The sequence below is a fragment of the Symphalangus syndactylus genome, chromosome 11, assembly GCF_028878055.3.
Source record: "Symphalangus syndactylus isolate Jambi chromosome 11, NHGRI_mSymSyn1-v2.1_pri, whole genome shotgun sequence".
NCBI classification, from domain to species: domain Eukaryota; kingdom Metazoa; phylum Chordata; class Mammalia; order Primates; family Hylobatidae; genus Symphalangus; species Symphalangus syndactylus.
Window position 1 is genome coordinate 63,760,275 of NC_072433.2, and position 26,844 is coordinate 63,787,118.

The window sequence follows — 26,844 nt, forward strand, 5'->3', positions numbered from 1 at the left end:
TATGATCATACCACTGCACTCCAGCCTGGGTGACAGAGTGAAACCCTGTCTGAAAAAAAAAAAAAAAAGAAAACAGAAAAAAAGATGGACAATGCCAAGTGTCAGAGAAGATGTGGAGGAATCAGAACCCTCATGTAAATGGTACAGCCATTTGGAAAATAGTTTGGCAGTTTCTCAACAAGTTAATCCTAACTTACCATATGACCCAGCAATTCCATTCCTAAAATTTTACCTAAGAGTAATAAAAACGTAAGTCCATGCAAATAATTGTATGCAAATGTGCAGAACAGCATTATTCATAACAGCCAGAGAGTGGGAACAACCCAAATGCCCATCAACTTGTTAAGATAACTACACATTAGAATACAATTCAGCAGTAAAAAGGAACAAAGTACCCACACGTAATATGATGTGGATGAACCTCAAACATATTATGCCGAAAAAAATAATCCAATTAAAAAGTGGACAAAAGAGCTGAAGAGACATTTCTCAAAAGATGATACACAAATTAGCCAACAAGTATGTGAAAACATGCTCAGCATCACTCATCATCAGGGGAATCATCAAATGAAAACCACATGAAAATGGCTACTATCAAAAAGACAAAAATAGGATGGGTATGGTGGTATGTGCCTACAGTCCCAGCTACTTGGGAGGCTGAGGTGGGAGGATCACTTGAGTCTGGGATTTCTAGGCTGTAATGCAGTATGATCATGCCTGTGAATAGCCACTGCACTCCAGCCTGGGCAACCTCATCTCTTAAGAAAAAAAAAAAAAGAAAAAAAACGCTGATAAGAATACAGAGAAAAGGAAATTCTTTTTTTTTTTTTTTTTGAGACAGAGTTTTGCTCGTTACCCATGTTGGAGTGCAATGGTGCAATCTTGGCTCACTGCAACCTCCGCCTCCTGGGTTCAAGCGATTCTCCTGCCTCAGCTTCCCAAGTAGCTGGGATTAACAGGCACCTGCCACCATGCCCAGCTAATTTTTGTATTTTTAGTAGAGATGGGGTTTCACCACACTGGCCAGGCTGGTCTCAAACTCCTGACCTCAGGTGATCCACCTGCCTCAGCCTCCCAAAGTGCTGGGATTACAGGCGTGAGCCACCACACCCAGCCGAAAAGGGAACTCTTATACACTGTGGGTAGAAATGCAAATTAGTGTAACGATTCTAGAAAACAGTATGGAAATTTCTCAAAAAACTAAAAATAGAACTACCATATGATGTAGTAATCCCACAACTAGGTTATCATCTAAAGAAAAGAAAATCAGTATATCAAAGAAATACTAGCAGTACCATGTTTATTGCAGCACTATTCATAATAGCTAAGATATGAAATCAATCTAAATGTACACAAATGGATGAATGGATAAAGAAAACATGGTACACACAGGAACATTATTTGGCCATAAAAAAATGAAACTCTGTAATTCACAGCAACACAAATGAGCCTGGAAGCCATCATGTTAAGTGAAATAGGCACAGAAAGATAAATACTGCATGTCCTCACTCATATGTGGGAGCTATGAAAGTTGAGCTCATAGAAGTAGAGAGTAGAACAGCGACAACTAGAGGCTGGGAAGGGTAGGGGCAAGGGGAGAACAAAGAGGTTGGTTAATAGGTACAAAATTACAGCTACATATGAGGAATAAGTTCTAGTGTTCAACAGCACCTAGGGTGACTACAGTTCAAAATTTATTGTGTATTTTCTTTTCTTTCTTTTTTTTTTTTGAGACAGTCTCACTCTGTCACCCAGGCTGGAGTGCTGTGGTGCGATCTCAGCTCACTGCAACCTCCACCTCCCATGTTCAAGCAATTCTCGTGCCTCAGCCTCCCAAGTAACTGGGATTACAGGGGTGTGCCACCAGGCCCAGCTTATTGTGTATTTTCAAATAGCTAGAGGAGAAGATTTTGAATGTTCCCAACACAAAGAAATCAGAGACGTGTGAGGTGATGAATATGCTAATTACTTGGATTTGATCATTGCACACGGAATACATATATCAAACTATCACTCTGTACCCCATAAATATGTAGAATTATTATGTATCAATTAAAAAGGCACATTATACTATGTGAGAGAAGCCAGATCCAAAAGATTATCTACTGAATAATCCCATGTATATGAAATGTCCAGGAAAGGCAGATTTATAGAGGCAGAAAACAGACTTGTGGTTTTCTGGGGTTGGGTATGGCAGTGGGGTTTGATTACAAACAGGCTTGGGGGAATCTGGGGAGGTATAAAAATGTTTTAAAACTAGATTGCATGTTAGTTGCACAACTCTATAAATTTAGTAAAAAAAAATCACTGAATTACACACTTATAATGGGTGGACTTTATGATACGTAAAATATGCCTTAGTAAAGCAGCCACCGGGTACCCCCCCAACACACACAAAAAAATTTCACCATATAGCAAATTAGCCTGGCTAATTTTTGTATTTTTAGTAGAGATGGGTTTCACCACGTTGGCCAGGCTGGTCTCAAACTCCTGCGCTCAAGTGATCCACCTGCCTCAGCCTCCCAACACGCTGGGATTACAGATGTAAGCCACTGTGCCCAGCCTTGACTATGTCTTTTGGATAAAGAAGGCAGTCCTTAATGTATTGTTGAATCGTTACTATTAGCCAGATGTGGAGCTGATGAAACACACTTATGATTATTTTGTTTGTGAAGACATGAATCAAATCTCTCCCAGGTGTAAACCTCTTAGAAGACACGATTCGAAACTATAATAATCTATGGAGAGATGCTGCCAATGCAAATATTGTGAAGAAGCACTTGTTAGTTCAGATAGTTTCTCACTCGGGACACTCAGCAAGCAACTCTCTCCATGGGCTTCCAGGATGAGAGGCCTGGCCTTCGGGACTATTTACTCTGTAAACTAACAACAGTGATTGAAGAGAAACAGGCGTGGGTTTGCCTCCCACCATGAAAGACCAAAGAAATCACCCCTACTATAGAAGGAGTCATCTTAAAAGACTTCGAGTGTCCAGTGTGAAGACTCCCTGACTCTCCTGTCTTTCAAAAGAACATGTGAGAAAACAAATGTCACATTATCATAACATGGAATGAGAATGGGATCTGTCCTTTTGAACTAAAATGGCAGTTCAGAAATCCTTTGTTGACTCTGCTTTGAAAATGATAACTTAATGAATTATTCCTTTCCAAATGTGCTTCTGAGCACATTTTGCTGAGATAGCAGGATCTTTAGGACCAAGAAATATAAGCTGTTTTCCACATAGTACTTGTTCTTGTGGTTCATGAATTGTCACTGGCTTAACAAATTTGTCAACAAAGAAGATTCAATGTATGTACCTCTCCCAATGCTGTAAACTTCTTCTCCTTGTCACATAAGCATGCATAATATGTCTGAAATATTCATTTATTAGGGACATACGTCATTAATTCCAAAGATACCAAGCCAATGCAGTCAAGGAATCCCAAAAGAAAGTTGCTCAATCTTTAGTGTGTACAAATCATAAATATGTCAGGGGTTGCACCATGGTTAATGTACTGCACGACACATAGGGTATCATCAATTCTGTAACCTAGGGTGAAGAGTGCTTCCTGGAGTTGTGCAGTGTACAACCTGTGCAGCTGCACATGGTAACCCTGGGATTAGCCATCTCATAAAAACACGGATTCATAATCATGGCTTTTCACAGGAAGTATATGAAAACGAAAGGGATGAAAAAACAAGGGTAAGACCCTGCAGGCAGGCCCCTGAAAACTCTAAGTCTCACAGTGGAATTTTACATAGGAAATTCTGGGTGGGGGCGGGGGGATCACCAAATCTAACCTGGATGACTATTTTTAGAGCCTTCACTTTCTGGTCTGAGGCCCAGGCATCCTTCAGCGATTGGTTGAGCTCCTCTATGCGGTTCACGTAATCCTGCTGAGTCAAGTTCAACAGCTCCTTTTGGGAACCCTGTGGGGAGAAGGCAGAAGGTGAAGGCATAGCAGGAAAAATATTGCTCAACTACACCCTTATAAAGAATACTAGGTATTGGCTGAGTTTTGGTCTCTAAATTTTCCTCATATCCCCGCCAGGATTGACAGCTTTGCCTTGCAATTTGCAATCAAAGAGGTTCTTTTGAGTTTTCTGACAAAGATGGACAGAGTGCTGTGGGTTGAAAGGCTGGCCTTGGAAGTAAGTCAGACCTAAGCCACCTCCTACCTCAGTCACCAAGTAGCTGTGTGACCCTGGGTCACTACTTTCCTCTCACAGCCTCATCTGTGAATTGAGGTAACAAGACTTACCTCATTAAACCAACTGTGGGCCTCCTGTGTGCAGGACATAGGACTAAATGCTCGAGATACAAAGACATTTTTGCTCAAGATTCCCAAGCAATAAGACATGACAGGGTATTTCAGCACTAATGGAGCTTAAGATACTGAAGACAGTTGGATATTAACTCAAACTGAGATAAATGCTCAGGAGAAAATACAATTCTATGGGGACACATATCATAGTTCACTGGATCTGAGGTGCCCATTGGAAATAGCACAACTGTTTCATGGGCTACTAAGGAAGAAAAATATGCTGATCACTGATGGGAACCAACTGAGGAACATATACCCCAATTTCAGAGATATTCAAATGTGAGATAAATGGTACATCTCAGACTGGAAGAAATATGGTAACAAAGAAATAGACTGTAAACTGTGATGGGGGATCAGGAATGGCTTCCTGGAGGAGTGATAATTGAGACAAACTCTCAGGGGAGTACAAGTACTGCAGAGTGTGGGGGTGTTAATTAGACCAAGGAGAGAGTAATCAGTACAGAAAGACAACCATAGCAAAACCCTTGGCAGCTGAGCAAGGGATTGTCATGGGGATGAAATAACCATGTAGGTAAAGACTTGGCACAGTCCCTGACGCACAGAAGATGCTCCTTAACCCTGGGCTATTGTTAAGAGGCTCTTCACACAACTCACAGGAGTGAAGGTCATGCGAACACACATGATGAGACCTGGAACCAACGTTTATATGTATATTTCCTACAATCCAAAGTGGAAAACTCTTTATTAAAGAAGTAAGAGTAGGCCGGGCATGGTGGCTCACCTCTATAATCTCAGCACATTGGGAGGCCGAGGCGGGTGGATCATTTGAGGTCAGGAGTTTGAGATCAGCCTGGCCAACATGGTGAAACCCTGTCTCACCTAAAAATACAAAAATCAGCTGGGCATGGTGGCACGTGCCTATAATCCCAGTTACTTGGGAGGCTGAGGCAGGAGAATTGCTTTAACCTAGGAGGCAGAGGTTGTAGTGAGCTGAGATTGCACCACTGCACTCTAGCCTGGGCGACAGAGTGACCTGCAACCTCCAACTCTTGGGTTCAAGCAATTCTCCTACTTCAGCCTCCCGAGTAGCTGGGATTACAGGCACCCGCCACCACACCCAGCTAATTTTTGTATTTTTAGTAGAGACGGGGTTTCACCACGTTGGCCAGGCTGGTCTCGAACTCCTGACCTCAGGAGATCCACCTGCCTCAGTCTCCTAAAGTGCTGGGATTACAGGCATGAACCACCGCACCCGGCCAAGTTTTTTTTCAAGAAATTCTGTATTTGTTGGTTACATTTACCAATGTTTAAGTGTTGGCAAAAGACTCACTTTTTTTTCAAAGTACATGTAGGCCAATTAAAAGATTCCTATGGGCCATATCCAGCCAGCCAGAACAGCGTCTGTTGCAAAGCAAGGTCTTTGTACTCCATAAGGCTGCTTCTCAGGGAGGTGACTGAAGTTGGGTTTTTTTTTTTTTAGACAAAGTCTTACTCTTTCGCCCAGGCTGGAGTGCAGTGGCGCGATCTCAGCTCACTGCAACCTCCACCTCCCAGGTTTAAGCAATTCTCCTGCCTCAGCCTCCCGAGTAGCTGGGATTACAGGCAGCCACCACCACGCCTGGCTAATTTTTGTATTTTTAGTAGAGTCAGGGTTTCACCATATTGGTCAGGCTGGTCTTGAACTCCTGACCTCAGGTGATCCTCCCGCCTTGGCCTCCCAAAGTGTTGGGATTACAAGCGTGAGCCATTGTGCCCGGCCTTGCAGTTGGTTTTTACCATTAGACACTGTCGCCAGGCGACCCAGCCTTGCTCAGGCATCACAATGAGAAAACAGGCCTCTAGAAAAGCAGCCCCAGTCAGGCTTCTGTGAGCTCAGCCAGCTGCACACCGGCACCCTTCCCTGGATGGAGTCATTGCCTCAGGAGGACCAAGCACAATGCACAGCCCGGGAATTAATCAAAGAGCAGCCACTGAGGTTGGTCTCACTTGGCAGGAGGAAGGAAAAGCTCTCCCACTCCCTGCACTCCACAAATGACTTGCTCACCTCCTCAAAGTCATCCAGCTCCTCCAGCCGGGTCCGAACCTTCTCTGACATTGCCAATGTGGCAGTCCCGGCTTTGCCTAAACAGAATGAATTTACATCACACAGGTGGCTTTTCTCATGCACCAATACCCTCAGCGGAGGCATCTTTCACTCTAAACTTCATCGTGAATAAAGACACAAGGGAATGATTCCATTATAGAAAACTATCCCAGATTTTCAAAGCAACTTCCTTATGTAACCAGAATTCCATTGAAACATTTCCCACATAGAAGCTGCCCCTGGGAGCCCAGTGGGCCAGCCTCAAAGAGGTTAACTGCTGCATTTGAGATTTACAAACTTTGCTCTGTATCATCTGTTTATTCCTAAAGAAAGGCAGTCCAGATAAGGATGCCAAAAATCCGTCATTTAATTGTTTTCTATGAACAAAAGGCCCTCTTAGGCTCTTACTCACAGTGTAGAATTGTGCTCTTCTGCTAACAAAACAACCATCTCACTGTCTACCCAGGGTGGAAACACTAGGGCTTCAAAGCCCTGTCTTCGAGCAAACAGGACTAGCTGTGCCTCCTTCCAGCACCTGTCAGCACAATTTCGCCATCAGCAGGGACTGGTGGAGGGATGAAGGAAAGGCCCCCAGGCCACAGGCCAGCCATCAGGCAGGGCGATGCATCCAGCTGACTGCTGCCCTCTGCGGCCATCTATTTCAGAATCCTTCCCCCATCTAAAGGGGGCCTCTGCTCTAGTACCTTTTTTTTTTTTTTTTTTGAGAAGGGGTCTTACTCTGTCGCCCAGGCTGGAGTGCGGTGGTGCGATCTCGACTCACTGTAACCTCCATCTCAAAAGAAAAAAAAAAAAAGAAAGAAAAAAAAAAGAAATGTGGACTTAGGGTCGAGCTGCAGAACTCTTTTTGTAAGCCTGACAAATGTTTTAGGTTTTGAGAGTCACAAAGTGTCTGCTCCAACTACTCAACTCTACTGTTGTAGCACAAGAGCAGGCATAGATAACACGTAAACAAATTGATAGGGCTCTGTTCCTATAAAGCTGTACTTAAAAAACAGACAGTGGACCAGACTTGGCCTGCAGCATGCAGTTTACCAACCCCTGATCTGGGGATACCCCTAGTAGTGGAATGCTGGATCAAAGGGTTGGCTCATTGTGTTAATCCCTTTGAGCTGCTATAACAAAATGCTACAAAGTGGGTGGCTTATAAATAAGAGCAATGTATTTCTTGCAGTCCTAAAGGCTGGGAAGTCCAAGATCAAGGTCCCAGCAGATTAGGTCCCAGTGCCTGATGAGGGCCTGCTTTCCGGTTTGGTTCATAGATGATGTCCTCCTGCTGTGTTTTCACTTGGTGGAAGAGGTGAGGGGAGTGCCCTTGGACCTCTTTTATAGGGCACTAATCCCATTCATGAGGGTTCCACCCTCATGACCTAATCACCTCTGAAAAGGACCCATCTCCTAATCCCATCATCTTGGGGTTAGGATTTCAACATATGAATCGGGGCAGGGGAGTGGGGTTAGGCACAATCAGACCACAGCACCTGTCTTCAAATAAAATAAAAAATGCAAAAGTGTTCTACAAGGTGGTTGTGCCATTTTACATTCCCACCAGCAGCATATGAGAGTTCCTATTGCTCTATATTCATACCAAGTCTCATGTTGAAATGTGATCCCCATTGTTGGAGGTGGGGCCTGGTGGGAGGTGTCTGGGTTGTAAGGGAAGATCCATCATGAATGGCTTGGTGCCATCCTTGCAGTAATGAGTGAGTTCTTATTCTTAGTTCCCATGAGAACTGGCTGTTGAAAAAAGCCTGGCATCTTCTCCTTCTCTCTCCTCCCTTCTCTTGCCATGCAATCTCTGCACACACCTGCTCTCGTTTGCTTTCACCATAAGTGGAAGCAGCCTGAGGCCCTCACCAACAGCAGATGCTGCACCATGCTTCTTATATAGCCTGTGGAACCATAAGCCAAGTAAATCTCTCTTCCTTATAAATTAGCCAGCCTCTGGTATTCCTTTATAGTACCACTAAACAAACTAAGACACTTGGTATCATCACTCTATTTGATCTTTACAAACTGGTGGGTACGTGCTGGTATGATTTACCTTTTATGGTCTGGGATCAAAATTCTGTCCATAACAAGCTGGGTGTGGTAGTTCACACCTGTAATCCCAGCACTTTGGGAGGCCGAGGCGGGCAGACCACTTGAGGTCAAGAGTTTGAGATCAGCCTGGCCAACGTGGTGAAACCGTCTCTACTTAAAATACAAATATTAGCTGGGCTTGGTGGTGCACACCTATAGTCCCAGTAACTCAGAAGGCTGAGGTGGGAGAATTGCTTGAACCCAGGAGGCGGAGGTTGCACTGCATTATGGGTGACAGAGCAAAATTCCATCTCAAAAAAAAAAATTCTGTGCATAACAAAGCTGTTCCCACTCTCTTGATTTCTAACGTGCTGTCTCATCCAGCAGAGCCATGGGGAGAATGGCAGCTGCCATATCAGAGACCTGCAATGAACTATGATTGTGCTCATCTGCACCCAGCAGCACATGATCCATCAGTTGCTCCAGAATCACCTTGGAGCATCAAAATAGGAATTCTGGGATCCCATCCTGCAAGATTAATTGAGCAAGTGGGGGCCAGGCATCCACATTCATACAAAAGTTCCTCAGGAAATCCTGCTACACGGCAGTTTGAGACACCCTGGTCCAGAGCTTCTGACTGTGTGTCTTAGGAGAGGAAGCTGAGAACTGCATTCAGGGACCAGTGGCCTACAAGACTAAGCATGTGACCCCCTCACCAACATATCTTATTGCACAAGGACTTAAGGCAAGGGAAAGGCTCTCTAAACCCCAGTTAGTGAGGGAGGCACAATAAGGGGGAGACTACTTCCTCTGTAATTCTTAAACAGTAAGCTTATGTTTTACTCCTAGTAACCTCTTTGGTATTTTTTTTTTTTTTTTTTTTGAGACAGAGTCTTGCTCTGTCACCCAGAATGGAATGCAATGGAGAGATCTTGGCTCACTGCAACCTCCACCTCCCAGGTTCAAGCAATTCTTCTGCCTCAGCCTCCCAAGTAGCTGGGATTATAGGCGTCTGTCACCACGCCTGGCTAATTTTTTTTTTTTTAGTAGAATCGGAGTTTCACCATGTTGGCCAGGCTGGTCTGCAACTCCTGACCTCAAGTGATCTGCCCGCCTTGGCCTCCCAAACTGCTGGGATTATAGGTGTGAGCCACTGCACCAGGCCATATATATATTTTTTTTAATACAGAATTTCACTCTTGTTGCCCAGGCTGGAGTGCAATCTCGGCTCACTGCAACTTCCGCCTCCCAGGTTCAATCAATTCTGCTGCCTCAGCCTCCTGTGTAGCTGGGATTATAGGCATGTACCACCACACCCAGCAAAATTTTGTATTTTTAGTAGAAATGGGGTTTCACCACGTTGGCCAGGCTGGTCTCAAACTCCTGACCTCAGGTGATCTGCCTGCCTTGGCCTCCCAAAGTGCTGGGATTACAGGTGTAAGACATCGTGCCTGGCTGTATATATATATATATATATATATATATATATATATATATATTTTTTTTTTTAGACAGAATTTTGCTCCTGTCACCCAGGCTGGAGTGCAATGGTGCAATCTTGGCTCACTGAAACCTCCGCCTCCCAGGTTCAAGCGATTCTCCTGCTTCAGCCTTCTGAGTAGCTGGGATTACGGGCGTGCACCACCACGCCCAGCAATTTTTTGTATTTTTAGTAGAGATGGGATTTCACCATGTTGGCCAGGCTGGTACCGAACTCCTGACCTCAGGTGATCTGCCCACCTTGGCCTCCCAAAGTGCTGGTATTTGGTATTTTTTTAATTCATGCTCTAAATATGTATTTTATTTCTATGTCTATCCACAATCTAAGAAATAGCAGCTCCAACTGAATCAAACATCAGAATCATATCACATAAACTTTTTTCCTTTGTAAAATTATATTAAAAGTAATGCCAGAATTTTCCCATCAAAACAACAACAAACTCATCTTACCTTTTTCAGATCCCATAAACAGATTCTGCAGAGACATAAAATTCATTAATATTTTAAAAATCTAAGGCAGTATGTTCACTGTTTTCCAACAAAGCCATTTACATACCCAAGAGAAAGAAATATATATTCAAAGAAGGAAAATACAGTCACTAAAAACCACTGGAGATTCAAATTTCTACTCAAGTCAGGGCTCTCAAAGGCAGCAGACAAATACTAAAATTTTTGATATGCCAGCAGAGTCACATAATAGAACTATTTTTAACCTACTCTGCATCAGGGTTTATCACCCTCTACACTATCGTCATTTGAGGCCAGATAACTTTTTGTGGGAGATTAATTCTGTGTACCGTTGGATGTTTAGCCGCATCTCTGGCCTCCCCCCAATAAATCTCAGTACCACCCCCACAACTGTGACAGTCAAAAATGTCTCTAGATATTGCCAAATGATGACCCAGGGGTAAAAATTACTCCTGGTTGAGAATCACTGCTCTAAGTTAACTCTGTACAGTTAAAAAAAAAAAAGACTCAATTTAAATAGTCCAGCAATTCTGCCTGTCATTCTGTTCAATGAGTGTTCTGCTACCCTGGGAGGAAAAAATGAAGAGAAGAGGCATTGTGGCCAAGCGTTCCCCGTGGCCTGCCGAGTTCACTGCTTCCTCCAGGGCACAGGCCCATTTGTAGATGGACACGCTGCTACATTTCTCAGCCTCCCTGCATCTACGCGTGGCCCATGACCACACCTTCAAGACAAATGTAACTGAAAGTGTTGGGGGACCCCAAGAAGTCTTGCTAAATGGGAGGGGGCGCATCTTTCTTTCCCTTTCCTCCCTCTGTCTACCAACATGAATGTGAGGCAACACTCAACACAGCCGAGGAGCAAGAAAGAATGTGGTGGAACCCTGATGCCTTGGAGCTGCCAAACCAGCCCTGGACTCCTCTCCTTGAGACTTTTCTCCAGTGTAAGGAGGGATACAGGTCATTCTTGTTTACAATGTTAGCAGGGACTTTAGTTCTAAGCAACTGAACCCAGTCCTAACTGACACAGGCATTAACCCGACTGCGTTGGTCTCAGCCCTCCTGAGTCTCTCCTTCCATAGCAATTTGCCAAGTGGAGGGTAAGCTAAGTGTCTCGAGGCCGAAGCCAACTACTTCACCTAATGGCCATCCAGAGAAACAGTGAATTTCCAGCTCCAGGAGAAAACCCCGCTATGTGGGACTTACTGAGTGACACCTTTCTCCTCCAGTGTTGTGCTCTCCTTCCTTAATTCATTTTTAAAATTAATTAATTAATTAATTATTTTCGAGACAGGGTCTCACTCTGTCACCAAGGCTGGAGTGCAGTGGCGTGATCTCTGCTCAATGCAACCTCCACTTCCCGGGTTCAAGCAATTCTCATGCCTCAACCTCCCGAGTAGCTAGGATTACAGGTGCCCATCACCACACCCAGCTAATTTTTTTAGTAGAGACGGGGTTTCACTATGTTGGCCAGGCTGGTCTCGAACTCCTGACCTCAAGTGATCTGGCCACCTTGGCCTCCCAAAGTGCTGGGATAACAGGCGTGAGCCACCGTGCCCGACCTCCTCCCTTCATAATTCAAACCTCCTCCAAAGACAAGACTCTGCTGTTCTGATTCTTTCTCTGGCCTGTGCCACATCCCTGATGCTTAACATATTTTTTTGGGAAACCTGTCAGCACATTTTTCTGCCAACAACACTGACATACTACGTGAAGCCTTATATGTGAGCTTTTAAGAGAAGTAGAAAAATAAATAAATAAGTGAAACTTACAGAGCCCAGGAGTTGAAGCAACATAACAAAAAGAAATTACTACTAACTCCAAAGTAGACCCCGGGAGAGGGTCTCCGGGTACTCACAATAGACAGCTTCTCAGTAGTGGTATACCGGGCAAGGATTTCTCCCCGTTTGTTGGCCCAAGGCTCAAAATCCAATCCTACAACGGAGTTATCATCTCTATCACGTTTCTTTCTGCAGCTGTCCTAAAGAAAGGCAAGATAATCTCTTTAGCAGCAATATCATTTTAATCTTTAAATATATACATATATAAATAGAAGGCAGATAGTCCTTTACTGTGGAATAAAAGAGACCTGTCTCAAGGTTTACTATCATAAAAAAAATTACAGCGCCAGGCATGGTGGCTCATACCTGTAATCCCAGCACTTTGGGAGGCCAAGGTGGATGGATCACTTGAGGGCAGGGGTTTAACACCAGCCTGGCCAACATGGTAAAACCCCATCTGTACTAAAAATACAAAAATTAGCCAGGTGAATGCCTGTAGTCCCAGCTACTCAGGAGGCTGAGGCAGGAGAATCGCTTGAACCTGGAAGGCAGAGGTTGCAGTGAGCCAAGATTGCACCACTGCACTCCAGTCTGAGTGACAGAGCAAGACTCTATCTCAAAAAAAAAAAAAAAAAAATTTCAGGCCATTTCATCACAAATGGACAATAAACATATCAAAAAATGCTCAAACTCATTACAAATTAAGGAAAGGATAGTTGGAAAAGACCACTTTTTCAACTATCAGAATGTCAGAGTTAAAATGCTGGCTGATGTCAGGCTAGCACGGATGCAGGGAAACAGGCCCTCTTCAACATCACTGGTGGAAATACAGACTGGTTAACTCCTTTTGGAGGACAATTTGGTGATAGCCATCAAAACCTTAAATACACATTGCCTTATGCCAGCAAAGAGACGGAGTCTCGCTCTGTCGCCCAGGCTGGAGTGCAGAGGCGTGATCTCTGTTCACTGCAATCTCCGCCTCCCCGGTTCAAGCGATTCCCCTGTCTCAGCCTCCCGAGTAGCTGGGATTACAGGTGCGTGCCACCACGCCCAACTAATTTTTGTATTTTTAGTAGAGATGTTGTTTCACCACGTTGGTCTGGCTGGTCTCGAACTCCTGACCTCGTGATCCGCCCGCCTCAGCCTCCCAAAGTGCTGGGATTACAGGCGTGAGCCACTGTGCCTGGCCAACCAGCAAAGAACTTCTAGGAAGCTATCCTGCAGAAATCCTTGCAGACGTGCACCAAGATGTGTGTATGTTCGAGACACATGGTGCACTGCTGTTTGTACCAGCAAAACCCAGAAACTATCTGGGATATCCTCTATCTGATGGATACATCAGTAGGAGAATGGCAAATTAAAGTAGGTAAATCCAGTCTTTAGAATACAATACGGCTGGTCAAAATAATAAGGTTGTTCTAAATGTACTAACATGGATAGTTCTCCAAGACATATGATCAAGTTAAAAAAAAAAAAAAAAAAACTTGGCTGGGCGGCATGGCTCAAACCTGTAATCCCAGCACTTTGGGAGGCCAATGTGGGCAGATCACCTGAGGTTAGGAGTTCGAGACTAGCCTGGCCAATGTGACGAAATCTTGTCTCTACAAAAAATACAAAAATTAGCTGGGTGTGGTGGCACATGCCTGTAATCCCAGCTACCAGGGAGGCTGAGGCAGGAGAATCACTTGAACCCAGGAGACAGAGGTCACGGTGAGCCAAGATCGTGCCACTGCACTCCAGCCTGGGCAACAGAATGAGACTCCGTCTCAAAAAAAATAAAGAAAATTTAAAAAATTAAATTAAAAAAAAGAAAAAGTTGTGGGGTGCAGTGGCTCAGGCCTGTAATCCCAGCACTCTGGTAGGCCAAGGCAGGAGGATTGCTTGCACCCAGGAGTTTGAGACCAGCTTTGGCAACACAGTGAGACCCTGACTCTACCAAAAAATCCAAAATTAGCCGAGCGCGGTGGCGCACACCTGAAGTCCCAGCTGCTTGAGAGGCTGAGGCAGGGGGATTGTTTGAGCCCAGGAGTTTAAGGTTGCAGCCAGCTATGATTATGCCACTGCAGTCCAGCCTAGGCAACAGAGCAAGACTATCTCCAAAAAAACAAGTCACAAAACAGCAGTTCCATTTATGTAACAATGGTAAATAATATATGAAACACAGGCCGGGCGCAGTGGCTCATGCCTGTAATCCCAGGACTTTGGGAGGCCGAGGTGGGTGGATCACGAGGTCAGGAGTTCGAAACCAGCCTGGCCAACATAGTGAAACCCCGTCTCTACTAAAAATACAAAAATTAGCTGGGCGTGGTGGCACGTGCCTGTAGTCCCAGCCACTCGGGAGGCTGAGGCAGGAGAATCACTTGAACCCGGGAGGTGGAGGCTGCAGTGAGCCGAGATAACCCCACTGCACACCAGCCCAGGTGACAGTGTGAGACTTCATCTCAAAAAAAGAAAAAAATATGAAACACAACATAAGATGATGATTGAGAGCATGTATTCTGAAGTCAGACTGGCCGGGTTTGAATCCCAACTTGGATGTGACTTGATATCTCTATCCCTCCATGGCTGCCTCTTTAATGAGGATTCCAATACCTCTCACAAGGTAGTAAGAGAACCAAATACGAAATGCACTCCGAAAAAATGCCTGCCATGCAGTAAGTTGATGCTGTAATTATTTATATATGAGTATGTATGGGAATGCTCAGAAACTGCTGTCGGAAGTATCTGTGAAAATACAGGGGGAAAGCTATGGAAGAAGACACATTACAGCCATCATTCTCACAACCGCCAGGGTGGAGACTGGAATGAGGATTGCTCTACGTGACTTTATCTGTAGTGTCTGACTTTTTCACATCAAAATGAGTGATTTACTTATGTAATTATGTAAAAAGATTTATAAGAAGAATAAAATTAAAATTAAAAATAAATTTTAAGAGCCAGGTACAGTGGCTCATGCCTGTAATCCCAGCGCTTTGGGAGGCTGAGGCAGGTGGATCACTTGAGCTCAAGAGTTCCAGACCAGCCTGGCCGACATGATGAAACCCCATCTCTACCAAAAACACAAAAATTAGCTGGGCGTGGTGGTGCATGCCTGTCCCAGCAATTCAACAGGCTGAGGTGGGAGAATTGCTTGAACCCGGAGGCAGAGGCTGCAGTGAGATCGCACCACTGCACTCCAGTTTGGGTGACACAGCAAGGCTATCTCAAAAGAAATTAAATTAAATTAAAAAATAAAAATAAATTTTTAAATGCTTTCAAACAAAAAAGAAAAAGATTTTACAGAGCTACACCAATCTCTCATGTCTGGATGACCTGAACTGTTCCAACCAGAATGTACCGTGTGCATTACTTGTGCAACTTAAAAAAGGGGAAGAAGCTTTAGGAGGCTCAGGTGGGAGGATCGCTTGAGGCTTGGAGTACGAGACCACCCTGGGCAACACAGCAAGACCCCGCCTCTACAACAAAATAAAAAATTAATCAGGCACAGTAGTGCGTACCTATAATCCCAGCTATTCAGGAGGGTGAGGTGGGAGAATTGCCTGAGCCCTGGAGTTGGAGGCTGCAGTGAGCCATGACCACACCACTGCACTCCAGCCTGGGTGACAGAGTGAGACTCTGTCTCTTAGGGGAAAAAAAAGGGTAGGGCACGAGAAAACCACCCATTCCTGCACCCACAAAACCAACCCCCACTGGACGACCATGGCCAGGGTGCATTACCGTGGCAGCTGCCAAGGCTGCGGGGTCAGCAGTGGCTGCAAACATGGAGAGGGGGTCAGTCCCATCGAGGACGCTGCTCAGCGGGTCCACCACGGAGCTGGAGGAGGAGGAGGACGTGGAAGAAGTGCTTCCTTTCCGGTTCACTTTCTTTGTCTTTGACTCTGTGACCTGTAAGGAAAATTTCTGGAGGTAAAACAGAGCTCCCACAACTCTCCCCAGTGAAACACTCCAGTGGGTACTTTCCTCCCATTCTGGTAGTTGAATGGATGGTTCATTTGCAGCAGAGACTTATCCATCTGCAGGGGATGCTTAGTTTTTGTGACAAATGGACATGACTCAGGATCACAGCTGTCAAGGAAGGGAAAGTGGGAAGTTAAGGTTAGGAAGTGTTAAAGAAATTAATTGAGAGGTCACTGGACTGAGATGGCTACAGCACCTGGGGTTGCCTATGCAGCAAACCAAAATCCAACTCAATATAAGTAGCAAAATGGAACTTAAGCTTAATCAGTTGCAAATCGCCACCTACCCGCTAACTAGAGACTACCAATCAAAACTGACAACTAACCTCTAAGCAGGGAATTTCTACTTTAACCAGGTACTTTTTCTTGTCTTTCTCCCTTGAACACCTCATAAAAGTTAAGTTTTCTGCTGGGTGCAATGGCTCATGCCTGTATCCCAACACTTTGGGATGCTGAGGCAGGAGGATCACTTGAAGCCAGGCGTTTGAGACCAGCCTGGGCAACATGGCGAAATCCTATCTCTACAAAAGATACGAAAATAATCCAGGTGTGGTGGTACATGCCTGTGGTCCCAGCTACTCAGAAGGCTGAAGTGGGAGGACGGCTGGAACCCAGGAGGTGGAGGTTGCAGTGAGCCGAGATTGTACCACTGCACTCCAAGCTGTTAAATTTATGTGGTCTCTGCCCCCAGTTCCTCCCACAGAGCTCCTAATACCCTGGGAGATTTCCTGGGTGATAGGAGCATCTTATGTCCTAATAAGGTGACTCCCGATGGGCTCCTGCAGAGCTTCAGGATGGGGTCTGGTCACCAGAAAGACCAAGCCATGATTAGAAGCTTGGAGCTTTCAGCCCCATTCCCCATCCTTCGTGAAGGTGAGAGGGCTGGAGACTGAATTAATAATCAATCATGCCTATGCAATGATGCCTCAAAAAAAAAAAAAAAAAATGGAGTTTCGGGAGGCAGAGGTTGCAGTGAGCTGAGATTGTGCCATTGCACTCCAGCTGGGCGATACAGTGAGACCCTGTCTCAAAAAAAAAAAAAAAAATGGGGTTTGAAGAGCTTCCGGGTAGGTGAACAAGAACACATCGAGGTACCTGGAGGGGACATGAAAGCTCTGTGCACCCCTTCCCCTGGGCCTCACCCTACATACCACTTCATCTGGCTGTTCATCTGTATTCTTTGTATATCCTTAATAATAAACTGGTAAGTATAAGTAAATGTTTCCCTAGTTCTGTGAGCCATTATAGCAAATTATTGAACATGAGGGAGGGAGGCATGGGAACTCCCAACGTGTAGCAAAGTTGGAGTTTCTGAAGTGAAGATGTCTTTTTTTCTTTTTTTTGGAGACAAGGTCTCGCTTTGTCACTAAGCCTGGAGTGCAATGGTGTGATCACGGTTCACTGTACCCTCGACATCCTGGGCACAAGCAATCTTCCTGCCTCAGCCTCCCGAGTAGCTGGGACTACAAGCACACTATCACACTCTGCTAATTTTTTTTTTACTTTTTGTAGAGGTGGGGTATCACTATGTTGCCCAGGCTGGTCTCGAACTGGGCCCAAGGGATCCTCCCATCTAGCATCCCAAAGTGCTGGGATTACAGGCATGAGCCACCACACTGGGCCAGGGCTGTCTCACTGAGGACCCTGCCCTCAAACCTGTCGAGTCAGATGCTAATTGCTGGTGACAGCTGCCTGAATGGAGTTGAACTGCAGTTTAGAGGAGGGAGAGAAGCACCTCCCATTGGGGTACATTTGCTGTTTTTGTCTGCCTGGCACCCATTCCTCCACCTCACAGGCTTAATATTTAATACTCCAATTTTTATTTGAGAAAACATCTCTCCCCCACACTCAGTTCCTACAGGCCTGGTGCGGTGAACTCTGTTCTCAGTTCCCAAGGTGAGCATTAGACCTACCCCAATCTATCAACTTATCCTATACAGCAGGTCACCAATGCTGGTTCAGGGTAGAGCGCATAACAAAACTGGGTCAATGAAAACTGCTCGAGAAAAGCATTTTCCTGCTGCCAATGTTGCTAACCTAACAGGATAGGCCTGGAGCTGTAGCAGCTCTTCTCAGCTATTCTGTTATGGTATGGGTGTTAAATCAAATTTAGCCTAAAGCTGTCTCCTTATGTATTTTAAGTTTGGCCTAAATTTTCCCTGCACATAGTGAACTATAACCTCACTGGACATGTAAACAGAGTGTAACCTACCCTTGTGCCAATCACCAAGTTCTGGCCAATTAAAGGGGGCCAACTGGGCCAGGCACAGTGGCTCACACCTGTAATCCCAGCACTTGGGGAGGCTGAGGCAGGCGGATCACCTGAGGTCAGGAGTTTGAGACCAGCCTGGCCAACATGGTGAAACTGTGTCTCTACTAAAAAGACAAAAAAATTAGCCAGGCATGGTGGCGGGCGCCTGTAGTCCCAGCTACTTGGGAGGCTGAAGCAGGAGAATCGCTTGAACCCGGGAGGCAGAGGTTGCAGTGAGTTGAGATGGTGCCACTGCACTCCAGCCTGGGCAAGAGTGAAACTCCGTCTCAAAAAAAAGAAAAAAAAAGGGGGGGGGGGGCAACTGTTCAAATTGGGTTCAAATAAGGCAAATGCTGAACTGTAACCGATCCGGCTGTTTCTGTACCTCACTTCTATTTTCTGAATGTCACTTTCCTTTTTGTGTGCATAAATCTTCTTCTACCACGTAACTGTGCTGGAGCCTCTCTGAACCTACTCTGGCTCAGGAGGCTGCCCGATTCATGAATTACTCTTTGCTTAATTAAGCTCCATTAAATTTAATTTGGCTGAGAATTTTCTTTTTATTTTTTTGAGATGGAGTCTCTCTCTGTTGCCCAGGATGGAGGGCAGTGGTGTGATCTCGGCTCACTGCAACCTCTGCCTCCTGGGTTTAAGTGATTCTCCTGCCTTAGTCTCCTGAGCAGCTGGGACTACAGGCACACGCCACTATGCCCAGCTAATTTTTGTATTTTTAGTAGAGATGGGGTTTTGCCATGTTGGCCAGGCTGGTCTCGAACTCCTAACCTCAGGTGATCCACCCGCTTCAGCCTCCCAAAGTGCTGAAATTATGGGTGTGAGGCATGGAGCCCGGCCAAGAATTTTCTTTTAACATGGGGAATGGGCACCTGAGAATGAACGCCAACTGTGGCTATGCTGAGGTCACCCACAGCCACACAACAGCATGGGGACTGAAGGGGTCCTGGGAGGCTGAGTCTCAGTCTTGGGGTCTTCTGCTTTATGCAATCATCTCCATACATTCCCAGAGCCTCCATGCTGACAATCACATCTTCTCTTCTCCCCAACATGACAACCATGTAGTTCCTATTACTTGCTAATAAGACAGTACCAACCTGGCAGAGAGGAACTGCCAAGCCTCTTGCCTGCTTTTGTTTTATTTTTTAAATAAACCCACAGATAGACTAAGATGCTATTCAGGACAGCATTCTCTGCTGGCAATTAGAGTGACTCTTACATTACAAATACAAAAATTAAAAGTCAAGATACATTTTGTTGACACAGCCAAATCAGGAACAAAGTCATCCCATTCACTTGGTGACCTCACTAAGGAGGAAGGAAGGGAGTAAAAAATGGTGCTAGGCGAGGCCAATATTACAAAAAAGAGGCAGTGAACAAAGTGGTTGATTTAAATATGCAGGCCAGGTGAGGTGGCTCACTCCTGTAATCTCAGCACTTTGGGAGGCCAAGGTGGGTGGATCACCTGAGGTCAAGGGTTCGAGACCAGCCTGGCCAACATGGCGAAACCATGTCTCTACTAAAAATTTAAAAATTAGCAAAAATTAGCCAAGAGTGATGGTGCATGCCTGTACTCCCAGCTACTTGGGAGGCTGAGGCGGGTGAATTGCTTGAACCTGGGAGGCAGAGGTTGCCATGAGCTGAGATCGCACCACTGCACTCCAGCCTGGGCTACAAAGTGATTCCATCTCAAAAATAAATCAGGCTGGGCACGGTGGCTCACAGCCGTAATCCTAGCACTTTGTGAGGCAGAGGTGGACAGACTGTCTGAGCTCAGGAGTTCGAGACCAGCCTGGGCAACATGGCGAAACCCCATCTCTACTAAAAAAATACAAAAACGTAGCCAGGCATGGTGGCGTATGCCTATAGTCCCAGCTACTCGGGAGGCTGAGGCAGGAGAATCGCTTAAACCTAGGAGACAGAGGTCAGAGGTTGCAGTGAGCCAACACAGCACTCCAGCCTGGGTGACAGAGCAAGACTCTGTCTGAAAAAAAAAAAAAATCAAATATGCAAAAGTGGCTACCACTGGCAAAACGGAAAAGACTCAGGAAGATTGTCTTTCATTTTAGGGGATAAGAATATCATTCAGAAAGACCCTTAACAAAACTTACAGTTATAGGTTTCAGAGGGTGATAGTCCCCAAACTCCAGTGGTACAGCCTCCAGTCGGCATGATGCAAATTCAGCTTTGTAGTTCCTGTTCCTGGAGTGCCTGGTAAACAGCGAAACACAGCCAATTAGTGGATGGGGGTACTTAAAACGCTAACAACTTCTGATGAGACTTCTTCAATGACGAAGTAGTTTAAGAATAGCACAATATTCCCACCAAAGTCAAAAAGAAACTACATTTAAAAACAAATTTTTTGGCCAGGCGCAGTGGCTCACACCTGTAATCCTAGCAATTTGGGCAGCCTAGGTGGGTGGATCACGTGAGGTCAGGAGTTTGAGACCAGCCTGACCAACATGGTAAAACACCATCTTTACTAAAAATACAAAAATTAGGTGGGTATGGTAGTGCATGCCTGTAATCCCAGCTACCTGGGAGGCTGATGCAGAAGAATTGCTTGAACTTGGGAGGTGGAGGTCACGGTGAACAAGATCACACCACTCCACTCCAGCCTGGGCCACAGAGCAAGACTCCATAGCAAATAAAAAACAAAACACAACATTTAAAAAAACCTGTTTGGCCAGGCGCGGTGGCTCATGCCTGTAATTCCAGCACTTTGGGAGGCTGAGGCAGGCAGATCATGAGGTCAGGAGATTGAGACCATCCTAGCTAACATGGTGAAACCCCGTCTCTACTAAAAATACAAAAAATTAGCCAGGTGTGGTGGCACATGCCTGTAATCCCAGCTACTTGGGAGGCTGAGGCAGGAGAATCGCTTGAACCCAGGAGGTAGAGGTTCCAGTGAGCCAAGATCATGCCACTGCACTCCAGCCTGGGGAAAAGAGTGAGACTCCATCTCAAAAAATAGATATATTTAAAGGTATAAAGACCTGCCAGCATACTGGACTTGTCATGCCACACACCAGAACAAAGGGAAACTCACTAAGGTTGAGAGGTGACAGCGTGCTGGCAGTCCTCACAGCCCTCGCTTGCTCTCGGCACCTCCTCTGCCTGGGCTCCCACTTTGGCGGCACTTGAGGAGCCCTTCAGCCCACCGCTGCACTGTGGGAGCCCCTTTCTGGGCTGGCCAAGGCCGGAGCCCACTCCCTCAGCTTGCAGGGAGGTGTGGAGGCTGGTGCGAGTGGGAACTGGGGCTGCGTGTGGAGCTTGCGGGCCAGCTGGAGTTCCGGGTGGGCATGGCCTTGGCGGGCCCCACACTCGGAGCAGCCAGCCGGTCCTGCCGGCCCCAGGCAATGAGGGGCTTAGCACCTGGGCCAGCGGCTGCGGAGGGTGTACCGGGTCCCCCAGCAGTGCCAGCCCACCGGCGCCGCACTCGATTTCTCACCAGGCCTTAGCTCGTGGGGCAGGGCTCCCGACCCTGTGCAGCCGGAGCCTCCCTGACGAGCGCCACCCCCTGCTCCAAGGTGCCCAGTCCCATCAACCACCCAAGGGCTGAGGAGTGCAGGCGCACGGTGCGGGACTGGCAGGCAGCTCCACCTGCAGCCGCGGTGCAGGATCCACTGGGTGAAGCCAGCTGGGCTTCTGAGTCTGGTGGGGCCTTGGAGAACCTTTATGTCTAGCTCAGGGATTGTAAATACACCAATCGGCACTCTGTATCTATTTCAAGGTTTGTAAACACACCAATCAGCACCCTGTGTCTAGCTCAGGCTTTGTGAATGCACCAATCGACACTCTGTATCTAGCTACTCTGGTGGGGCCTTGGAGAACCTTTGTGTCCATACTCTGTATCTAACTAATCTGGTGGGGACGTGGAGAACCTTTGTGTCTAGCTCAGGGATTGTAAACGCACCAATCAGCGCCCTGTCAGAACAGACCACTGGGCTCTACCAATCAGCAGGACGTGGGTGGGGCCAGATAAAAGAATAAAAGCAGGCTGCCCAGCCAGCAGTGGCAACCCGCTCGGGTCCCCTTCCACACTGTGGAAGCTTTGTTCTTTCGCTCTTTGCAATAAATCTTGCTACTGCTCACTCTTTGGGTCCATGCTGCCTTAAGAGCTGTAACACTCACCACGAAGGTCTGCAGCTTCACTCCTGAGGCCTGCGAGCCCACTAGCCCACCGGGAGGAACAAACAACTCCAGACGTGCTGCCTTAAGAGCTGTAACACTCACCGAAGGTCTGTAGCTTCACTCCTCAAGCCAGTGAGACCACGAGCCCACCAGAAGGAAGAAACTCCGAACACATCCGAACATCAAAAGGAACAAACTCCAGACGTGCCACCTTAAGAGCTCTAACACTCACCGCGAGGGTCCGCGGCTTCATTCTTGAAGTCAGACCAAGAACCCACCAACTCCGGACACAAGGTGACTCTAACACTCCTTGCCCAGCTTTCCCGCTCAGGGCATTTGTGAATTCTCAGCACAGGACAAGAGGCTGATGCCAAGCACAGGCAGCTGTGAGGCAGCAGAGCAGCTAAAAGGGCTCTAAGGAAACCTCAAAGAGCTGCACAGATAAACAGGTGTTCAGAGTTATCAAGACAGCCAGGAGGAAGAGGAGAGAGCACAGAAAAGACAGAAATCCAGCCTAGATTTCCCCTCAAGGTATTCGCCCATTGAGCTGCATAGGGCAAGAGAAAGGAGCCGCACAGAAAGGAGATGAAGAGCTCACCATGTTTTCATTGGTTTCCTGAGGATTCAACAAGAGAAAGGATTTGTGAGCTGGAAAATAAAGGGGGAGACTGAAGCATGGAGCAGAAAAAGCACAGGAAGACAGGCAGAATTTCAAAGACACAAGCAACGTGAAGAGAAGGCCTAACACACGTATGACTGGAATCCCAAAGAGGAGGAGAGAGAGAATGTGCAAGAACAGTCTCTGAAGAGATAACAGGTGAAACTTTTCCAAAACCAAAGAAAGACATCAAGCTACAGACTCAAGAAACATTTGTGGCCCAAGCAGGACGAGTACAAAAGCAAATAAACAAAACACACTTGGAGCCTTTATAGTAAAATGTATAGAAACCAAACAGAATTTTTCCTTTTCCTTTTTTTTTTTTTTTAAGTTTTTTTGAGAGATGGCGTCTTCCTATGTTGCCCAGGCTGGTCTTAAACTCCTGAGCCCAAGTGATCCTCCTGCCTCAGCCTCCCAAAGTGCCGGGATTACAGGCATGAGCCACCATGCCCAGCCTTCTTTGAGCATTTTAAAGATACGGTCCCTGTGTCTTCTGTGCTCATCTTTGTGCTGCAATAATAGTCTTATTGTTGCTCCTTTGAAAATAAAGTATCCGTTTTCCTTTTAAGAAATTCTCCGCCAGGCATGGTGGCTCACACCTATAATCCCAGCACTTTGGGAGGTACAGATGATGGACTGCTTGAGCCCAGGAGTTTGAAACCAGCCTGGGCAACATGGCGAAACCCCATCTCTACAAAACAAATAAATAAATTTGCTGGGTGTGGTGGTGTGTGCCTGTAGTCCCAGCTATTCTAGAGGCTGAGGTGGAAGGATCGCTTGAATCCAGGAGCTCAAAACTGCGATGAGCTATAATCGCACCACTGCACTCCATCCTGGGCAACAGAATGAGTCCCTCTCTCTTAAAAAGAAAAAAATCTGAAGGAGAGGAATATGGGAGCAGGGGGAAGGCAGAAAATGTTTTTAAATGATTGTCTTTACATTTCTTAATCTCTATTACAAAGATCTGAGAATTTAATTTCATAGGTTATAGTTAAAAAATTTTTTTAACTCACATACTTAACCAAATTGTTTATGCAATGTGTGTATCCACATATAATTTTAAAAGCTACCATAGTCATAGAACGTCAGGGCCACAAAGTCATAGACAAGTTAACCCATTTGACCCCTTTCTCATCTCCTCCATTGACTCTACAAGCAGGAGAACATCTCAGCCAGTACAGAAAGTGACAAAGTCTCTCCTTGACCAAACTCTGGGCAGGTTCCTCTGAGTTCTCCCCAGCTAGTGCTCAGCTATTGGGTTTCCACGTTTGTTTTTGCACCGCCCAGTTTTAGCAAGAATTCTGTCAAGCTGATTGAGCCAGAATCCCCCTCCATATCCAGTTGCCCTCAATATCTGATCAAATTCTTCTTCTACCCATACTTGGCTATAAATTCCCACTATTCCTTGTTGCATTAGGAGCTGAGGCCAATCTCTGTCCCCTATTGCAAAACCCCACTATAGAAGCCCCCCGGAATAAAGCCTGTCTCATTTCCTTTAACAAGCACCATGAATAATTTTTTTTTGTTTTTGTTTTTGTTTGACATAAGAGTCTCGCTGGAGTGCAGTGGTGCGATCTCAGCTCACTGCAACCTCCGCATCTCAGGTTTAAGCCATCCTCCTGCCTCAGCCTCCTGAGTAGCTGGGACCATAGGCACACCCCCACACCTGGCTAATTTTTGTATTTTTTATTAGAAACGGGGTTTCACCATGTTGGCCAAGCTGGTCCCGAACTCCTGACCTCAGGTGATCTGCCTGCCTCAGTCTCCCAAACTGCTGGGATTAGAAACGTGAGCCACTGAGCCCGGCCAATAGTTTTTCTTTAACAAAAGACATGTGCACTTCGCATTTGTAAAATATCACATCCCAGAAAAACAGCTTTTCTGGGCACATGGGACAATTCTTGTCTCCCCCAACCCACTTTAGGGAAAGAAGAACCTCAGAGAGCACAGGGACTTTCCTTGGCCTCCAAGTCCCTTAAATTCATCCCCCCGCCGCACCTTCTGCTCCCATTTAGATTCCCAACTTCATTAACCTTTGTATGAAATACTAGCACCCCAGATCTAATTGTGCTGTACAACTAGTCAGCTTTACCCAATATCCTCCATTAACCCAGAAACCCAAGCCAGCACAAACGAATTGAGCTCCCATGTCATTTCATTTCAATCCTTTCTAAATGAACTCGGCTTTGAGTGTAGGAAAGGAGGAGAAAGGCTGGTTGACAATAATAAGCCAGTTCTACTTTCATTTTATTTTTTGAGGCGGAGTCTCACTCTGTCGCCCAGGCTGGAGTACAGTGGTGCGATCTCCACTCAGTGCAAGCTCCGCCTCCCGGGTTCACGCCATTCTCCTGCCTCAGCCTCCCGAGTAGCTGGGACTACAGGTGCCCGCCACCACGCCTGGCTAATTTTTTTGTATTTTTAGTAGAGACGGGGGTTTCACCGTGTTAGCCAGGATGGTCTCGATCTCCCGACCTCGTGATCTGCCCGCCTCAGCTTCCCAAAGTGCTGGGATTACAGGCGTGAGCCACCGCACCTGGCCCCTACTTTTATTTTTTTTTTAAGGGAAAATCCCTTTCACAATAATTTGCCTAGTCGCTCTGGGGTCATATTTACAAAATATACACTATCTTCATCTTCCAAAAGATTGCAATAGAAATCACCTATGAAATATTCCTCCAAACTCCCATCCCATCAAGGATGCTATCAGGCAATCCTCGATTTATTTAAAAAAAAAAACCACAAAGGATAAATTTGAATAAGAGTCATCAACAGTCAAGATGGAGTTTAAAACATCAAAGTATATTTTTCTTCTTTTCAAATCACTTTTTTTTCCTTTTTTTGAGACACAGTCTTGCTTTTTCCCCCAGGATGGAGTGCAGTGGCATGATCTCGGATCACTGCAACCTCTGCCTCCTGGATTCACCCAATTCTCCTGCCTCAGCCTCCCAAGTGACTGGGATTACAGTTGTGTGTCACCACGCCTTGCTAATTTTTGTATTTTTGGTAGAGACGGGCTTTTACCATTTTGGCCAGGCTGGTCTAGAACTCCCGACCTCATGTGAACCACCCACCTTGGCCTCCCAAAGTGCTGGGATTATAGGTGTGATCCACCACGCCCAGCCTCAAATGACTCTTAATTTTATCTGGTGTCAAGAAAAGTAGAATGTTGAAAGGTTCATTTAACAAAGTAGAAAATTTTATGTGACAGGAAAGTCTGTTCCAAATGTGTTTTCTGTCCCTATTAGAATTACTAACAATCAACAGCTGAGCAAATGCTAGATCGAAACAGAAATATGACTTCATATGCAACAATCAAATAACTGTTCTCATTTATTATGCACTTACTGTATACCAGGCTCTGGGCCAGCCTTTACCTCTGTTTCTTCATTTAATCAACCCAGTAAGGTAGGTACTACGCCGATTTTTCAGATGAAGAAGCTGAGGCTGTTAGAATGTTGGAAACTTGTCGAAAGCGAGAGCAGCAATAGAAACAGATTCAGTAGTTCCATAGATTATCTATAAGTCATGCTGAGAACTTTAAAATTTAAGCATATGTCTATTTCCCTTAAAAGAGCCAAGTTTTGGAACGAATTTTATTTTTTTTTAAAAGGGGGATGGTGGTGAAAAAATACTGCTTCTGGGCCGGGCACGGTGGCTCATGCCTGTAATTTACCCAGC

General features: G+C 45.8%; 1 protein-coding gene across 6 annotated transcripts in view; it reads right to left on the reverse strand.

The window, feature by feature from the left end:
• Positions 1 to 26,844, reverse strand: part of VPS35L (VPS35 endosomal protein sorting factor like) — a 147,867-nt gene that overhangs the window by 116,537 nt on the left and 4,486 nt on the right. For all 6 annotated transcript variants that reach the window (XM_055299028.2, XM_055299031.2, XM_063612150.1 and 3 more), the window contains exons 2-7: positions 20,486 to 20,585; positions 15,873 to 16,040; positions 12,233 to 12,355; positions 10,360 to 10,384; positions 6,331 to 6,407; positions 3,802 to 3,930 (exon numbers count right to left, since the gene is read on the reverse strand). In XM_055299028.2, the coding sequence (XP_055155003.1) occupies positions 3,802 to 3,930; positions 6,331 to 6,407; positions 10,360 to 10,384; positions 12,233 to 12,355; positions 15,873 to 16,040; positions 20,486 to 20,585 (622 nt within the window). The remainder of the gene's footprint in view (positions 1 to 3,801; positions 3,931 to 6,330; positions 6,408 to 10,359; positions 10,385 to 12,232; positions 12,356 to 15,872; positions 16,041 to 20,485; positions 20,586 to 26,844) is intronic.